The sequence below is a fragment of the Geospiza fortis genome, unplaced genomic scaffold (assembly GCF_000277835.1).
Source record: "Geospiza fortis unplaced genomic scaffold, GeoFor_1.0 scaffold16, whole genome shotgun sequence".
Taxonomy (NCBI): Eukaryota; Metazoa; Chordata; class Aves; order Passeriformes; family Thraupidae; genus Geospiza; species Geospiza fortis.
In genome coordinates, this window is record NW_005054302.1 from 14619632 (window position 1) to 14638610 (window position 18979).

Sequence of the window (18979 nt, forward strand, 5' to 3'; positions counted from 1 at the left end):
AAAGAGAGGCATGTGAACAAGTGGACTCGATTAAACAAGCATGATAAAGAAACAAAGCACTTGAAAAGGAGCAGCTTCTGATTTGATTTGCAAGAATGTAAAAGACAACCTGTGGCAAGGGATGCAATAAGTAATGGTGATAGAGACCACTGTATCTACCCAGGTATACATTACATATATATACATTACATAAATATGTGTGTATATACACACACATTACATATATATGTGTGCATATGTATATGGAGATATGGGCCTAAGTGCTACCCCTGGGCAGGATTGTTGCTGCCAAAAACCCAGCTTGTTTTTTTTTTATATTAGAACTGTTACAAGCTTGTCACAATGACAAATGCCAGTGAACACACAATGTTTTGTAAATTATTCATCTCTATACTTTTTTTTTTCCTTCACTTCTAGCACATTAAAAAAAAAAAAAAAAACAAAAAAAAAAATGGAAGAGACTAAGAAAAAGAAGAAACCAGAAGAGCAAGTTCAAGAGCCTGAATCTGATTTACCAGAAGCCTTACTAGAATATCAGTAGGTTTAATATATTTTAACTTTTCACTCATACAGAATATGTGAATAAAGAAAGCAGATGACAAAGACAACTTATACAATTTAGAGCCGGAGCTGATTGATTTTTGATTGAAGGTTTTGAGGCTATTTCAGAAAGGTACACTTTTTAAACTGTAGCTGTAAGAAAGCAATTAAATGGGTCAGAAATTTTATGCCATTAGGCTATAACTTGGGAAAAAAATATTTAAACCAAAAAACCCTGACATTTTTCTGTTAGTAGCAAGCTTTTGATCAGCATATGCTGAAGTTGCAACATCATATTTGGCTGTATTTTTTAGGATTCCTTGGTGTTTGTGGAGGTTTGTTGTCACTAGCCAGAGCCTCAAGACCTACAGTTTGCTGTCTTCCTTGGTGCAGCTGAGAGCAAAGCACAAAGTATTTTATTTTGAAAGTAAGAGATGGATAAATGAGAGGTCTCTTAAAATCAAGCAGAAGAAAATAAGAGCCAAGGGGGAAATATCTGAAGCAGTTACAAACATGTTCAACTTATTTGATTTCTAGTCTCTTGAGTAAATGATTAAAAGGAGAAAAAGTAAGCTTCATGACTTTTCTCTAAGAGACAGAAATTGAAATGGAAATACCTCAGGAACACCCAATATCCAACAATTATCAGCGTTTAGGGAGCAAGGAGTAATGCCTTGCTGTGGAAATGACAAGTGAAGTAAGCAAACTAAAAAGTATGCTCCTATAGTTGTAGTGACAGCTGTATGAGTTCACAGGGTTTATGTGGGATTTTCCTGTTTCATTTTACAGAGCACAGAGTACAATTTTCCATAGTGAAATAGCCTAGATTTAGCTGAATCATATCACAAACAAATACCTTCTGAAAAGTCCAAAGCTAACTGACCTATTTTGTGAAGGAATAAGAAAACTGTATTACTGGGCTGAGAAAAAAACTGTGCCACGTTCTCATAAAATTATTGTTAGCCATATCCTAATATCCAAGCAAATGACTAATTTGTCTGGAGAGTCTTCTACTGAAATAGATGCTTCACTGAAATGGAATGTGTAGTTTCTACAGCAACAGCAGGGGAAAAAAGGAAGAAAAGTATTCTTCTTGCTGTTTTTATCTTTCTCCCACTCTCTGTCCCTCTTGCTCTCCCTTTCTTTCTTTTCACCTCTGTAATCTGTAACTTCTCTGTACTACTTGACTGATCAAAGGTGGATAATCATAAAAGTAAATAGCTGTCACATTCCAATTTAGGATTTATCAAGTGTGTAGTGTTTATTTAACTTTGATTCCTGTTTTTTTATTTCCTTTCACTGAAGAATGGTCACTGTTCCTAGGGAGTTTGTTATTTTGCATTTGCATTAAAGTTCTCCATTTCAGCATTTCTTAGGAACAACAATCTTATGATGTGCTTCTGCTGTGGCCATAACCACTGTACCCTCATATCTCTGGTCTAGTCTCTCTCTAACTAATATCTTTCTACTTCATAGAAAACCTGAAGAATACCTTGGAGCACACTGACACCAGAGGATGCAAATTTAGTAACCTGCAATTTGCATGATTCAGTGATCCAAACGTAGCAAATTAACTAGGAAATGAATTGTCTTCTTTTGAAACAGCTGAAAGCAATAGAGAAGGGAAAAATCTCCCAAAACCACAAAAAAGCACTCCAAACCCCCAAACTAAAATCTGAAGGAAGAAGAACTATTAAAAGAATAAAAGATTTTATGATAATTGTAATACTATTGCACCACATGATGAATGAATGCTGGGAACAGAGGTACAGAGTGCTACAGTAATATTTTTTGGAGCACAAATTACCTTGTCTGAAAGTGACCTGTGTAAGAGGTCAGCTAAACCTCATGCAGAATGAACAAACCAGCTCCAGCCTCTCAGGAGGCTACACAGGAACATATAACCAGGGAGTCTGCTGCTCTGTAGGGGTATGAAATCCAAAATAACATGCAGGCCCAGATGTATGTGGGAAATAATTTCTTTATGTGTAGTAAGCAGACAGTGATATTTACCCAAATGAGTCTAGCAATATGATATGAAAATAAACATTTTGGTAGTATTTACATCTAATCTAGCTTAAATAGCATTCCTTTCTCTAATGTTTTTGTAAGAATGTCTCTTTCTTTACTCTCTCTTCATAGCATTGCAGCAAAAGAAGCAGCAATTGCATGGGTTTTGTTTCATCTGAAAGGATTGGAAGAAAAGATCAAAGAAGATATTAAAAAGGTAAGTGACTATGCAACAAATTTTATTTGTGGTATTCTTACTCATAGATTCAGTTTTATTCTTTCCATTCGAATACTACATATTTTAAAATTAGTTATTGCAGTGAATTTGTTACAGTCAATGAAACTAGAGTTAGTGAGTCACTTTATGTGCTGAAAGTTAAAGTGTTACCTGAATTAAATGTGACATATAGCATAAATGTCCTAAATATAACATGCTAAAAAGAAGCTGCAGGACTAGAACATTACAGAATAGGACAGAGCATTAAGGTAAAGTGAGTTCAGTGCAGGTACTTTCCAATGCACAAGAGATCCTTATAACCACCTACATATTTAATGGAATCACAGAATTGTTAAGGATGGGAAAGACTTCTCAGACTATCAAGTCCAGCTGTTTAACCCAGCACCATTGTGTTCATCACTAAAGCAGGTCAACAAGTGCCACATCCACGTGTCTTTTGAGCACTTCCAGGGATAGTGATTCCACCACTTTCCTGGGCAACCTGTTCCAATACCTCACCACCCTTTCAGTGAAGAAATTTTCCCTAGTAACCAATCTAAACTTGGCACAATTTTCTTTTCCTCTTGTCCTGTTACTTGTTACATGGGAGGAGAGACCAACCTCCACCTCGCTACAAAGTTATTCCAGGTGGTTTTGGAGAGAGATGAGGTGCCACCTGAGCCTCTTTTTCTCCAGACTAAACATCCTCAGCTTCTGCTGCTCCACATCAGACTTCTGCTTCAGTCCTTTTATGAACTTTGTTTCCCTTCTTTGGCATTTTTCTCTGCAGCAAGCACAGGACAGCAAGCCACCTTTCAGTAGGTACCTTCCCTGCAGTACATTCAGATACGCCTTTTAACCAGTCCTACAAATATTCTTCAATATTTCAATGCATGAAGAATAAATGGTATAAATTTAATTTTTGTTAGTAGTATTAGCAGACCTAACCAAGCACTGAGAATTGCTGAGCTTCTTTGAATCATTTCTGAAGTAATGGAATTGCTCAGGTTTCTGTGAGAATCTAGTTATTGCTGCAAGCTTAGTTACAATAAAAATTGAATAAAGGAGAAAGACCATCATGCTATTTGCTAGCTGTGATTTCTAGCACTGATTGATGAAGACACACTTTCTCATGAATTAAGAATTGTTTTGGGTAATTTTTAGAACAAGATTGTAACTACTGGTCTCACCTGAATGACACTTTAAAGAAAAGTGCATATGAGCTGTATATAAACAGCTATAATAAGCCATACGGTAACTGTGAGCAGTGAACTTTGAAAATAGATACTAGAGAGTCACCTATTGAGATTAATTGTAAATGTTCCAAAAATCCTTATTCTGCATCATGTTGCAGCCTGCACTTCATAGCATTGAAACATTGAAACAACGCCTCTCTGTCTTTCTGGTGCTTATAAAAGCTTGCCCTGCTTTTATAAGCATCCATCTGTTTAGCTTTGTGTGGTACTTCTTTCAGTCTTGAAGCCTGGATGGTGTTTCACTTGTGGCTTGACTATCACTGGAAGTGGCAATTGCCCTTCTTTCTGCAGGCATCTGAAGGCTTTTATGATTATTGTTGGGTCTTATGTCTCTTGTGGTTATACTGCTGGATCAGAGGGCAGTTCGACTGCCTTGTTCAGAGACACAGAGCAACAGCATAAGGGAGACCCCTCAGTGGATCTCCCCAGTTTGTGACCCCTCAGTGGATCTCCCCAGTTTGAGTGTTACAGACAGCCAGTGCCCCTGAAGGGCTCACACTGACAGTTTATGGAATAATGCTCTTTATTAACATAAAGTTAGATTAAGTTTTGAGGATTTTCAGTGATAGTATATCTCTCTGCAAAAGCATATCAAAGCAACACACAGACAAGCTCTAATCCAAAGTATTCAGTGCCCAGAGCATGTTTCTAACCCAATAGGTGTTCCTCTATGGAGGAGAAGACAGGTTCAGCCTCACAACTGATCCCAGCAGTTATGATGGACTTCCCAAACTTCTCCCCATTCCTAATTTACTTCCATACTATTTCTTTATGTTTAGGTGGAGCTTGAATGACTCTACTCATTCATCTTCTCCTCTCTCCCCTGGCTGACAGGTGATGCGCTGTTGCTCAGCTACAGAGTGCCATTGAGTTCCCCTCCCTGCAAAGATTTCTATGCAGCCTGGCCATGGTGTCTCCACTCTGTTCCACCCTCTGTTCCATCCCCTTAGCAGGGGCTGTGGTTGCAGATTGTAGGGTGTCATCATGGAATAGGTTTTGAGCATGCCAGCTGCATTCCATTCAGATACTAGCAGCTGCATTTTACTCTATAATTTCCATAACACTACAACTTCTGTTAGCATGTGAATACAACTTCCCAGTTTCCTCTAATTTTACCCCCAGCTATCTTTCTACAGTTATTCCCCCACTTTGCTGCTAGCTCATGGTCTTTCAAGGACTCCATATTTTAGATTGAGCAGAGTACTTTAAGGCATGGGTGAAGTGCTATTGTTTTAATTTAATCATGTTTTGACGGTGCTTTGAGCTCCATTCTTTATTTCCTGCTTAATGTTTGTGAGTGGCTTAGAGTTAATCCTAGAAGTGAGGAATGCTTGAGACTCTACTGCCTCCTCATTATTATTTACTTACCACTTGTTTGCTCTTGTATGGTATCCTTTGGGAGCAAACATACACAATCAGTAATTTCAAACTATCTTAGTGTCACTAGAGAGGGTCATGGCCAAGGGTTATGATCACAGTTGTAGAATCAGGACATATTACTAACTTCAGCTCTGACAAGACTCTTTGCTGTGGTTATATGCAAGTGACCTGATTGTCTCATGATTTTTCTATATGAAGATGGTACATTCTCATTAAGAATGTCAACATGAAGCAAATAGCTCCTACATACAAACATTGTTATTAAATTATCTACAAGCACCTTTCTTTTCAGGTAATGGAGGATTATTTGTGGGCTGTACCAAGTACAGCTGTTATTTGTCTCTCATTTCCTTCCAGTGGTCTTGAAGTCACTGAGGAAATATCTGAGCCTTGCAAATTCTCCATTCTGCTCTAACCTTTCAGAATATAAAGAACAGGTGTTTAGCTTGGTGTTCTTGCATTTCATCTGGCACTAGGCCAGATGTTCTTTTTTTTCTTAAATTTATCACTCTGAAAACATTTTAATATCAGCTACGTCTTCTTCCTTAGAATGTTGTTCTGAAGGAAGAACAGAAGGTGCTTATCAGAAGCTTAGTAAGGCAAATAGAAGAAAAGGAGAAAAAACGAGATGAGAAGGAGGTTGTAACCAGGGATGATGTGGAAGAGTCACTGAAAGCAGTTTTTCAGTTTGTGAAGGACAAAGAACAACTTCTTCAAGGTATGTTGTGTGCTGGGGAAGTGTGGTTTGCAGTTTACACACTTGGGATTAAGTACATGTTGTTGTTGTTTTGCAATTTAAGTAGATATTCAACTTCTTTGTTGTCTAAAAAGTATAAAACTATTCCTCTCCCAAAACTGGGCTCTCTCGCTTTAGTATGAGATTGTGGAGGGCTTATAAATCAATCTGTCCCTTCCAAGTGATGTGTAGTATTGTGGAAGTAAAGAGGCTTCCTCTTTTTTGAAACTCATGAAACTCCTAAGCATTGGCTGTACTGAGGATTAAAAATAAAAAATTATTGATGGAAGGAAAAAAGACCAGTTTTGAGTGTTGAAAATTCCAGCTACCATCCCTGTGATTCTCTGTGGGAGACGCGTGACCTTGGTTACAACATTTTGGTGAGAACAGTTGTCTCTCTTTGGAAGAATAAGATCAAGTTGTTTTCAGCAATGCTGGTGGCCCTTGAAACTGTGTAAGGCCATCAGGTTGCTATGTACTATAGTGTGGAAGAATCCCCCTTCCTTTTCCATTCCCTATGAAAACACCTTTCTTAAAGAAGTTGACATTGCAAGAATTATCAGTTCAATAAATCAGTAACGAACCTGTCTTTTGACATTCTTATTTTAATAGATCTGCACTTCCAAATTGAAGAAACAAAGAAAAAAATTGTGGAAAAGCAGCGTGAGAGAGATTATTGGTTGGAGTACAAAAATGTTGGAAGTAAAATACATGCTGAGAGGATTAGCAGTCTGGAAAAAGACATTGCAGATGTCAAATATGAACTTGAAAGAACTGAAGGTCAGTTTACAGCTGGTGTAATGCAAGTCTTACAGGGGCTTTGCATATTGCCTGCAGGAATGAAATGATAAAATTAATTTTAGATCAAGTTCTAGTAACTTGTATCAACTTTTCTAGTAATTTGCATGAGCTTTGTCTTAGTGCACCTAAGATGGGCTGCATAATCATGAAAAATAGAAGGACCCCTTTTCTTTATTTCTCTCTCTGTAGAAGTTCCTTTATTAAAGAAATTGATAAAGTTTACAGAAATGATGACACTTCAAGAAACTGATAAGCTGGTCCTTTGATGGTTTTCTTGTAAAATAGAGGCAACCCATTAAAAAAAAGAGTTACTGAGAAGGATAGCAGTTTTTTGTAAAAATAAGTCTGCACATATTTAGGTCACCTACACAGAGGGCTTCCTTAGCAGTCATACTTGAAAATGTTGACTCTGCTGCTGTTAGTTCTCATCATCTACAAGCACTTCACATATTGAAAGCTCCTTTGACAGGAAAGTAGTATGAGCTCATTCTTGGAACAGTCTTTTCTGTGGAGCGCACTGGTTTCCATGCAGGACTAGAGGGAGCTCTTTAGCCAGTGATCTGGGCCTTTCCTCCTAGTTACACAGTGTGAGGCCCTGCAAAATCACCCACAGACACATACTGAGAACTGTTTCAGCACTGTCACAGCAGTGCAATTCATTTGAGAGCTTATATATTGTGGTGCTGCGTGCTTTACAAAGATTTCTTTATTTCTGCATTATTTTAAAATAATTTAAATATTTTGCTGTTACATAAGCCATGCTTCCAACAGCAGAAGGATGTCCTGGTTTTCTTTCTTTATGTCCCTCTCAGTATGCGTGACCGCAGCCAAGCAGCTGGTAGTAACAGGCAGTGACACTGCTCTAAGGGTCTCTGTATATTCTGTGCCAGCCATTACCAGGCATCAGCTACTGTGAATAAGCTATCTTTTTGTCTCTCAAAACATATTTTACCACCATTAAGATCTGCTCTGTGATTTCTACATTTCCAGATAGCTTGTCAGATATCCATGTCTGTATTCAGGAGAGGTTGGGGTTTTTTCCTTATTTTCTGTGTTCTTAAGTGATTTAAAACTTTGATATATAGCTGCTGAAATATGAAATGAAAAAGAGAATGGGCTGTTACATAGAATGCCAGTAGGAATAGGCAGTCTGATCTCCTGCATGCCACAGGGTACAGAATATTGGGGTTTAACAAAAATTCATGGTCAAACAGAAGTGTATTTATTGAAAGTCATGTTATAGTGGTACATATGTAAATGGCCTACGTAACATACTGGAAAATGATGCTGACAGTACTGGATGTTTACCATACTATTTTGCTTAACTCCATTAAACTGAACCTAGAAAGTGTCTGGGGAGTACAGCCTTCCAGCAGAAATCTATCTTTCAATCTATCAAGCTTTCAGAGAAAGGCAGCAACAAACTTGGCTTGCTCATACCTTGAATGTGTAACAGGCTTAGAGAATAAGCATAGGCAAACAGTGGTCTCTAGGTGTACCACTGGAGGGCTTGGAACTGGCACAGTTCATGGTTTCTGGTGGTGACATTTTAAGCAAAACAGCCGGAGAGGAGAGGAAGCAAAAGAGAGTCACACATTTAGGAGATGCGTAGGAAAAACAGTGTTGCAGTGAGAGATTAGGGAAGATAGCCTCTTTAGGAACTGTTCAGACACACACTTTCTCCTTTTTCATTCTCCAAGTACAACTCAGGTTATTTAGCTATCTGAAAAAATGGAAAAGTGAATTCATTATAGTATGGAAGTACTTCCTTTTCATTCTGCCAAGTCTAGATAGTGGAGTCCAGCTTCCACAGTGTTAAATTAATAATTAATGTACTACTAATACACCTTTCATATTTGACTGCCTTTGACTGCACAGTGCATCCATGAGCAGATTTTTGGTTGCAGCTAGATCAGAAATAGGCTGTCTGCAACACAAGCGCAGTGAAAGACTGAATTTCAACCCTTTGGAACAAGTGTGCTGTGCCTTCCTTCACAGAAAATTACTATAATCTCATTCATTCCTTCAGAAGGAGGAAATAACAAGCAGAAGTGAGCTATTTAGAAGAGCAAAAACAAAAGAACTAAAGGGAAGGATGAAATAATTAAATTGCAAGTGACTAGAACATGAAGCCAAACCTATTCAGTTCAATGTAAGACACACTTTCTAAATAATGACCACAAGTAATGATAGAAGCAAATCATTGTGGCAATTGCCGCATTCTCCATTTTGTCCTGCTGTCAAATTAGAACCTCAGAGTCTTAAATAAGTCAGAAAATTTAATAGGCACGTTATAATAACTATCTGAAAAAATGTCATGTGGATAAGGAGATCCAGTATGCTTCTATGCCAAAAAAAATAAATTTTCTAAGCAAATCTCTCATATGGCTCCAGGAGCTCTGCTATTGATAGAGACAAAAATGTATTGATAAGATGCCAATATTTTAGCAGAGAATTGCTTAGGTCACTGCTCAGTTAGCAGTGAATTGCTCAGCTGTTGCAGTTATGAACAGAAATGTGTAATTTCTGTTCCACTTCCAATTTCTAGTTTTGTAGTTAACACTACTGTTCTTTGGATGTAGAAGGAGAATTTCTTTGGAAAAGGACATTTGAATCTTTCTCTGTGGAGCATCTGTGCAGGTGCCACTCACTGATAAGTTGCAGTATAGTAATGACACGTCAGTTATCTATCTGTTATCAGGAAAAATTGATGGCAAATAATGATTTCTGATTTCCCTGGTTTTTTGTTTTGAAGAATATTATAGTGAAGCTTTGAAAGTTGTGAGAGAAGAAAATCAGAAAATGTTTGACAGGCACATGAAATTACTCAGTGAAGAAGCTCTTAAGGTATTCTTTTTGCTTTTTTTAAAAACTGCAAACTGTGTTACAATTGGGATACATGTACTTTGCATTATTAATTATTTTAACTCATATTAAGACTTCAAACTTTTTTAATAAATTGAGAGTAAAATAACCTGCAAATCCTGGTACATATGGGTTTGGTTACCACTATACATACATATACCTTTTTTTTTTCTTTCCACCAGAATAACAATGGGTAGATGTGAGGGCATTTTACAAACAATGCACGGGAAACTAGGGCACCATGCACTGACAAGGCTTGTTTGAGAACATCCTTTTGCCATGGCCTTGATTTTGCCATTTACACAGATTTCAAAAAGCAGTAATATACAAAGAGATTGCATGACAATATACGTCAATTTGAAAAAAAACGGAGTTCACTGTACATGTAAAATACAACATTTTTAAGTGTCACAATACTGCAGTCTCAGGAAAATATTGGTTTATTGATTCACTATGATTTTGTCATCTCCGCCAGCTCTGATTTGAAAACATGGTTTACAAATAGCTCTAGTGACAACTTCTTATTTTCACAAAATGCAAAGTATACTTCAGTACAAACAACTAGGCCCATTAGGTGTTTAAATTCCCTGACTTCAGTGCTGGAATTTCCAGTCATGTAAGAACATAATCCAGAGAACTGTGTTTATGGTGATCTGTTGGGGCATCTTCCCCCCCACTTCTGCCTTTCCACTTTACTGACTTCAATAATTAAATTGTAGCCTGGGGTCATTAGCACAGATCTCTACTTGCTTAGGTCACTTGTTGTAGAGCAGTACTGCCTCATTTGGGATTTTACTTGGGGTTCTTCATAGCTGAAGGTTTGATTTTCTGAAAGCAGTAAGACTTGAGCAGTCCTGGAACACAGAAGAATTTATTAGGCAAAAAGGGAAATGTCCTATTTTAATATGGGAAATCAAAAAATATTGGTAAATTGCTTGACATATAATCTGCTCTAGGCAGGATGATAGAGGAGAAACATCTGGCCTTGTGAAGTAAATCCCCTTGTAATCCCTCAGGGGATGCTACAGTCTGTTGTGTGGATGTGTCTTAATTATTTCCTGCTAAAGAGCAGGCAGTTTTTCTTTATAGTGTGCAGGACTGTCGAAGTGTTGCTCTCCGATGAGATTATTTTAAATTGTGTTTTCTCAGAATGCTGTGGGATACTTAGACAAAAACTGTCGTAGAGAGATTGAAGAGAACGAGTGGCTAAAAGAAGAGGTAAGAGGATCGCTTGCCTGCAGTTTATCATGGCAGTTTAAGTTTGAAATACTGTGGCCTATGGTCAGAACTGTTTTCAGTCATGGGCCTGGGAGACTTCTGTTGGCAAAGGAGAGCAGTTTTCCAGTAATTAATCTGTAATCCTGAGCAGAAAGCAGTGCAATGTGGTGAATAAAGGTAAGAGGTGAACATCTTCTTTCACAAATGGAGGACCCCCTTTCCTGCCCAAGCTGTTACATGAAGGACTACAATGTTCCGTACAATTAAGGACTTTTATCTGTGGAGACTGGGATGCTATAAAGGATCAACCAGGTAAGTATCTGGAGAGGGGAGGTTTGACTTGCATTAAAGTTCTAGTGCTGCTGTATTGAAAGAAAATGGATATGGATGTTGGAAATATGTTCTGAGAAATGTCTTGAGACGACATGAAATGGAAGGTCATAGTGAAACCATGGGGACTCTACACTGAAGAGAGGAAAATCAAAATCATATATGGCTGTAATTAATTGCTTGATAGCTTTTATACTGACCTTTAATGACAATTTAGAGCTATATATTAGATAGCTGTAATTTTCTTGACAAGAAAATATTTTTGTGTGCCAGATTTGGAAAATAATTTTTTCTATAGTGAAAGTTTGATTTTATTTAGTCCAGTCAATATAGGTTCTTTGTTTCAATCAAATCTAAGCATGAGATTGGTGGGTGAAATGCCTTTCCTCACTTTTACAGCTTCACAGTTGAGAACTAAGCAAAACTTTTTGGAAAGTTAATAAATGTACTTCTTACTTTTCCATGCCACATGAACAAACCTGGCAGAGGTTCTTAATTTTAGTTACTAATTTAAGGTACTTGCCAGTATGCAGGGACACAGCTTTCCTTCTTCCCCTTAATGAGCTCTGAGCATGCATCTTTAACTTTCCAGGGAGGGTGTCCAAACCACAACTTCTAAAGCAATGAGGGTAGGGAAAAGAAATGGGAAAGAATTAATGTTTTATTCTGTATAAACAAACAGGAGCTCAAATCTACACATCCCATCATTGAATGAGTATGAATTCTCTTCCCTTCTCCCTGTCTCACTGAACACTTACAGGTTTTACACATACTAGCAACGCCAACAAGAGAGCACTTTGGAGTACTCTTAGGTCCTGTCAGGCCTTCACCTCAGAGCTGAGGGATTTGGATTTCTTTCCTCTCAAGCAGAAGTTTCCTATGTTATGAGTTACTTGCCTATGTTGCTACTTTCCAATGTTATGAATTACTGCTTTGAATTTTGGGGGAAAACAAAACTATTATCACTAACTTCTCCAGTCCTCTGAATTCACCCATTCATTTTCTCTGCTTTTCTTACATGGATGAAATATTTTCTCTCAGACTAATGTTTATATGTAGCTGACAGACTTTTTCAGTATTTCCTTTGGGGGTGATAAACCAAAAATTTTAGTTTTGTCTCAGTTCTTTTTTTTTATTTAAGTTTGGCCACTGAACTGAAAAATGACTTACCAAAATAGCTCTAGATTAGTTACCTCCAAAATTAAAACAGATTTGGAGACTTCAGTCACATTTTTCCATGGTTACTCTGTCACACCAAGATGGTGCAAAGCTGCATCACCTCACTGTGCCAAGCCACATCCTGTTACTGGTTAATTTCCAGTCATTTTCACCTTTTTAATCCTTGGGAGGAGTTGGAACTAGTTTTAACTTCAAATTTGGATGATTATAGCTGGGTTAATTTGGTTTTGATGAGAATGGACACTTTCAGATCGCTTGATACTTCTCTTGAACATGTGCATATGGCTAAGCTTTCTGGGAAGATCTTTCCCATAGTATATTCCCCTCCCCAGTGAAGGGGGTAAGAACTTGCTGGTACTTATGCAAAAGTGGGAGGAATTGTGGGAACTGAATAACCAGCATCCTTTGGTCAGTATATCTCCACAGTGATAAGGGGCAATTGCCAGTCTGAAGGCAAATAGTACCTGGGGCTCAGCCAATGTCACAGACCATAGAACATCCTGAGCTGGAAGGGGCCCACAAGGATCATGGAATCCAACTCCTGGCCCTGAAAAGCCCCACTGAGAGCATTGTCCAAATGCTCCTTGAGCTCTGTCAGCCTTGGGGCTGTGACCCAGGGGAGCCTGTTCCAGAGCCCCAGCACCACTCTCTGAGGGAAGAGATGTTGTGGTAACTTGGACTGAAAACTTCACTAATTTTGGGTAAGAAGGTTTCAGGTATAGGAAGGAATTAGAAAAACAACACTTGCTGAGTAAGACCCTGACTTTAGCTCTGCAAAGAAGCTTTTCCTCTCTCAAAACTCTGATGTGAAAGCAAAAAAAAAAATTTCCAGAGCTCCTAACAGACCTGTTTGGCTGTACAAGAAGATTTTGCCGTCAGGGTTGCACAGACCAAATGTGTGGCTGTGATTGACACACGTGTGCTGGGACAGTAACAGTTCTAATAAAGGTGTGAAAGAACCAGAGTGTCCTTCCTTTTGTCTGAAGATGTGTCACTATGTTTCCCCACCAAATATGCAATCTTGCTGATACAGCTGCATTTTTCCTAGGTATGTGCTGGTAAGGTTGTTGCTATCAAAGCTTTACAAAATTCTAAGACTTTCTTTTATTCTTTTTTTAATTGTCAAAAGGTTAAGATCTACCGAAAGGAAGAAAAGGATTTGAAAGCTTCTGTCCAGCTCCTGGAAGAAGAAAATACCAGTTTGGTGGCAAAACTGATTGATATCAAACTTCAGCATCTAAGAGCATCAGGGTAAAATAATGCTTTCATGGACTCAAAAGTGATTTTTTTTTAAATAATGCTCCTGTCTGCCTCTAGAGCTATTTGGGCTCTCCCACATCAAAGCCAAGGTAGTTTCTTAGTTGAGGAAAGACAGGATTTGACTGAGTATACATGGGAGCAGTATCTCTGAAGGATGACAATAAGATTGTGATTCCTCAAGTACTGAATTTCAGGGAAGAAACTGGGTCTTTAATTAATCTACTAAGATCTAACACTACTCACTTTATATCACTTAGGCTTGGAAATAATTTCTTTGTGTTGCAATTAATGGTCTCAGCCCCAGCTTTTCAGACTAAGTGCTGAATAATAGATTTTTTTCTTTACTGTTTGCAAAATGTTTAAGGATGTGAAGATTAATTTGCAAATATATAGGGGGTTTGCAATCTTGAGTGAAACAAATGACCTGACACTGAGAGGAAGAGACCTTGGGAAATGTCTGTCTGCAGAGGTATCTGTAGTATTAGCTTCTTTTGTGTTGAAATGGTTTAACGTTTTCCCTGGAGAAAGATTAATTTAGCTACAAAATGTCAACACTAATGGGATCAAAAGCACAATGCAACAATGTGAGAGATCCATCCTGAGTTTCCAGTCCCAGCTCAGTGATTTTAGCCATATTGCACAAAAAGTTCAAGTCTTAAGAAGTGACCATTTTTCTCTCGTTTCCAAACTTTGCATTTCTTTGAAGTGAGAGCTGCCAGCTGTGGTCTGAATCTTGGACTGACTGGAGACTATAACATTTGTTTTCTTTTAGTCTCATGGACATAGTTGAACTAAGGCACTAAGAATAAAAAAGAGCAGCTTACTAGCCACTAAGCTACCTGGCTGCCTCCATTGCATTTTTGCACCATTGCGCTATTCTGCCTCTGTGGTTAAGCAGCAGTGGCTCTCAGAAAGGGTGGCCTCCCCCTCACCCCAAGTCATTGCACTGGACAGTTTACAGAGAAAATTCAGACCCCTATTATGGGTTTCACTTTTTATTTTTTACTCCATAGGCATTTGTTTCATACAAAGGGAGTTGGCTTGCAAGAACTTCCTAAGGATGAAATGAAAAGGGAAAAGAGAAAATATACAGGTAATGCAAATGTCAGCAGCTTATAAGAAATGCTAAGTTACTGAACATTTACAGACTTTTTATTTCTGAAACTTTTTATTCAAACTACCTGTTTGACATGGAGAACACCTTATTTCTCTCTTGATTGCAGCCACCACAGCCATGATAGATTGTAATTTGCATAAGGAGACAAAATCACAATCTATCTGTAATACAGTTTTTAAATTTAAATTGGTTTTAGATTGTGGAATATCATTACTCATCCAGAGCTACCCTGGAATACAGTTTACAGGATTGGCCATCTTCTCTGAAGATATGAATCATATCCTAACCAGTTCTTTACTGATCCATATCATAACTTCATTATAGCTTGTCCCTGAGAGGACACTCTTAAACTCCATGTAGGCTTTCATTTTAAGTGTGCATGCACTTTGCAGTCATTCGTCCAATACACCAGCATTCAATTATAACTAAATCCCTAGCAAGAGGAGATGAAGCTACATGGAGCTCAACCTGAACTGAAAATTTTGGTAAGCAGTACTGAATTTTGGGCTGAATCTCCATCCCTTCTGGTAGGTGTGGCCAGGGAAAGGATATACCATTAAGCAAGAAGGAGTGTGAGCCAGTGCTTATCTGTTTAGGACAGTCTCTGTGGGTTCCTAAGTATCACAAATTTTATTTTACATCTTTGTGTGAGTAGAAGAAAGAGGATGGAAGAAAGTGGAAGATGATTCTAACATATCTCTTTAATTAAAATTAAAGAGATATGTTAGAAAAATGGAAATCGTAGTTATAGATACATGAAGAAGTTTGTTGAAGTTCTGATCAGTCCCAGCCATAGGCGGGCCTTTTGAAATCATCAGGCACCAGCAAACACGTTGAGAAAGACTTCTGTATTAAACACGTTTACTTTGAACACCTTTGCTAGAATTTTGCAATAGTTACCTGGAGGAGAAGGCTTTGTTCCAAGAAGCTGGGTCACAGTCACAGGCAAACCTCTAACTTGGCAGTCCGTGTCCAAAATCCTCTATCATCTTGAGAATGAGTTAACTACAGGTGTGATCTCTTTAGGGGTTATAAGTAGACTAACTGTGTTTCAGGAACTTGTAGATATGTACCTATAGATACACAAACATGGGTATAAGAGAAGTTTATACTTGGTTTTGCTGCTTTTCTTACTCTTTTTAACTATTCAGGGCTCTACAGGATTTAAGCTGAACTGACAACAGCTCATTTTTTCCCTGCCCTCCTCCTACAGATCCATTAGTTCTAACTTCCAATCAGTTTCAATCCCTGGGTCTTGATTAGAAATTGTGAACAAAAAACACATAAAAACCCCCAATGTAAATGAGCATTTGGCTTGAATTGCCAATTAAAAATGCTACCAAACTGTTCTTTGCATCGCAGGGGCTAAGCCATATTAAAGATTGCAGGCAATGCTCATATCAAGTACTGATTCTGACTTCCATAAGGCTTAACTATTACATACACTTCCTTTTTCTTCTCTTTAAAAAGCAAAGACAGATGGAAAGAGCCTCAGAAGTGCCATTCCAAAGATTCGGTCTAAAACAGATTATAAGAAGCCTCCAGACAGTGATGAAAAATTGAGGAAAAAATTCTTCACTCCAGCCCTGGACAGCTTGTTGTATGAAGAAGAAGAGTTCCAGGTATGAGTCAGAGTTATCAGGTCTTCCACTGACACAAACACACTTTCACACTTTCAGTGTGGAGCAGGAGCTACTGTCAGGACCCTTCTATTTCCAGTGGTTATGGCATCCAATGTCCTTTACCTGCTGGGCAGTTCAGATGGACTGTAGTCTTCTGGTGATATTTGGGACAGTTAGGTCCATGCCCTTCAGATGCTGGGCCAAAAGAGCACAGGCTCTGTGTCCTAAAGACCAGGCTCACATGGAAGTTTTGGATGCCTTCAGGCATATCTAATACCATGAGGCATGTGTTTTGGCCATTGAATGTCCTAAGAATCATCCCATGGAGTGTCAGGATGAAATTCCCCTAGAAAGAATTCTGAATGTCACCTAATGAGAGATTACTAGGCTTGGACGGCAATGAACAGGTCCTTTAGAATCTGTGTTGCACAGCAGCATTAAAAGATCAATATTCCTTCAACAGAAAGCCAGGATGAAGGTGTTCCTGGGTGCAAACTACAGGGTTGAGGAAACAGTGCACATTGGTCTTTGCTGCAGCTGATGGACTCTAGCCCAGCAGAAAAGCTTTCCTTTCTTTCTCCCCCTGAATTAGTTTCTGTTGCGTTGGTCAATCCAGTAGACTCAGAGGTTTGGAGAAGACCAGAGCCAGTGCAGATGTGGCAGAAGCACATGGCTGGGCTTGGACCTCTCTCTTTTTGGAAGGAGCGAGCTGTTGCATTGGTTTAATTCTTCTCACAGAACTGAATTTGAGATTAGAATTTGCTTTATAGAGAAGATGATACTGGTGAAAATAGAGGAGAGGGCAGCAGGGCTGTAGCCTCCTAAAATGAGTTGGCTTGCAAAAGAAGCCCATTATCACTGACATTATCAAACAGTCCCAGAGCAGCACCTCTACAGTTGCTTTAAAAATAAAAGTTGCTGGGTTTGGTTTGGTTTTTTTTTTTTGAATGGTTGCTTTTCTATGAAATTGCAAAGGAACCATATTCTTTCTTCTTAAGGCATACTCAAAACTGGGACCTCTGAAGAGAAAGCTGCTTGTGGTTGGAAAAGCTGTGTCTACTTGTAAGGAAACAGAAGAAATGCCAAGCTGGAGCCACAGAGAAGGGGGTACTGTTGGTAAATCAGATGGGCGTATCACAGCTAAGATGATCAAGGCCTTATTTAAGGAAAATGATGAAAACTAGACAAGCTGTGCTGTTTACACAGAAATGTAACATTCTTAGTTCATTAAATATTTGATCTCTTCTGTGTGGCATGGGGCTTTGAGGAAACTATTTTAGAGTGCCTGAATCATGAGTATAAGTTTCATGAGAGGTATGTCTGTGTGCAGAGGCTAATTGAAAGGTTCCTTTCCTTACCACTGAGAGAGGTCTTGTGCACTCTCTGGGGTATTCAGTCTACATAGCACATATATCTACTAAAAGGTCTAAGCTAATATTTAGTTTGTGTGGTCTCCACTTGCAGATGTGGAATTCCCTCTTGATCAGACAGTGAATGGGTAAATGCAGGCTGCCATAAAACACAGAACTGTTGCAAAATACATAATGCTCTGCTAAAGCAGAATTAATTTTTGCAAGCGTAATTCAACTATTGCTATAAATTCAGTGTCTGAATGCTTTTTTATCTGTCTCCACAGGACCCCTACTTAAATACACTGAAATAAACAAAAACTAATTTATAACGAATTTAAAACCAGCATAAATATCTCTAAGGTCTGAAATATTTTGTCTGTTTAGAATTGGCCAAATATATTGTGTAAGCCCTTATCCTTGGTTTGTGGCTGGTCCTTTTGAACATTTATCCCAGTGCATTGATGCAGTGGAGGTTCTCCCTCTGAACACCCTCTCAGCAGCATACAACAGGTCCTTCCCACATATAGGCTCTGACCCATTCATTTCCTCATTAGAAACTTGTGACAGCATTGAATAATCAATTTAAACCCTTGACAGGATAATCAGCTGTTTGGAATAAAACTTTTTTAAAAACTTACTTTTTAAACAACCTGTATCTCTGTGCAGTATCTCAGTGTATCTGTACTTCAGTGCAAACACTTTTGGTTTTCCAAGCACGCTTAGCTATTCCTGGCCAGCAGGTGTCTCCTTGGGCTGCAGGTGAGTCGCACTGGTCTCTGGGCTCCACTGACCAAGCTCCTCCGAGGCGGGGATCACAAGCAGACAGGTAAAGGTGGCAGACTCCAGGTAAAGGCAGACTCTCACTTCTCTGCCACATGGTGAACAGTAAAGCGAGTTTGGACGTGCCCCTGCAGTAACCCAGTGCAGTGACTGTGAAGGCTGAGGTGCTTCCTATCCCTTGAGTGTCCATGGAATGGGGATCTGCACTTGGGCTGTCTGCAGCCCAAGAGGCACCTCTCCTCGGCTCCCCTGCCTTGCTTTGAGTGCAGCGCAAGCCCCATGAAATGGCTGACTTGAAAGAGAAATTAGTTCTGCT

The 18979-nt window shown here is 38.8% G+C and overlaps 1 protein-coding gene across 1 annotated transcript; it reads left to right on the plus strand.

Annotated features, from left to right (window-relative positions):
• The first annotated feature begins 422 nt into the window (after positions 1–422).
• CCDC83 (coiled-coil domain containing 83) lies at positions 423–18520 on the plus strand. Its single transcript, XM_005417760.2, has 10 exons — positions 423–537; positions 2683–2767; positions 5953–6121; positions 6752–6919; positions 9696–9787; positions 10955–11023; positions 13662–13783; positions 14806–14885; positions 16380–16531; positions 17530–18520. The coding sequence occupies exons 1-10, from the start codon at positions 452–454 to the stop codon at positions 17713–17715; spliced, it is 1209 nt and encodes a 402-aa protein (XP_005417817.1). The 5' UTR covers positions 423–451; the 3' UTR covers positions 17716–18520.
• The last annotated feature ends 459 nt before the right edge of the window (positions 18521–18979 follow it).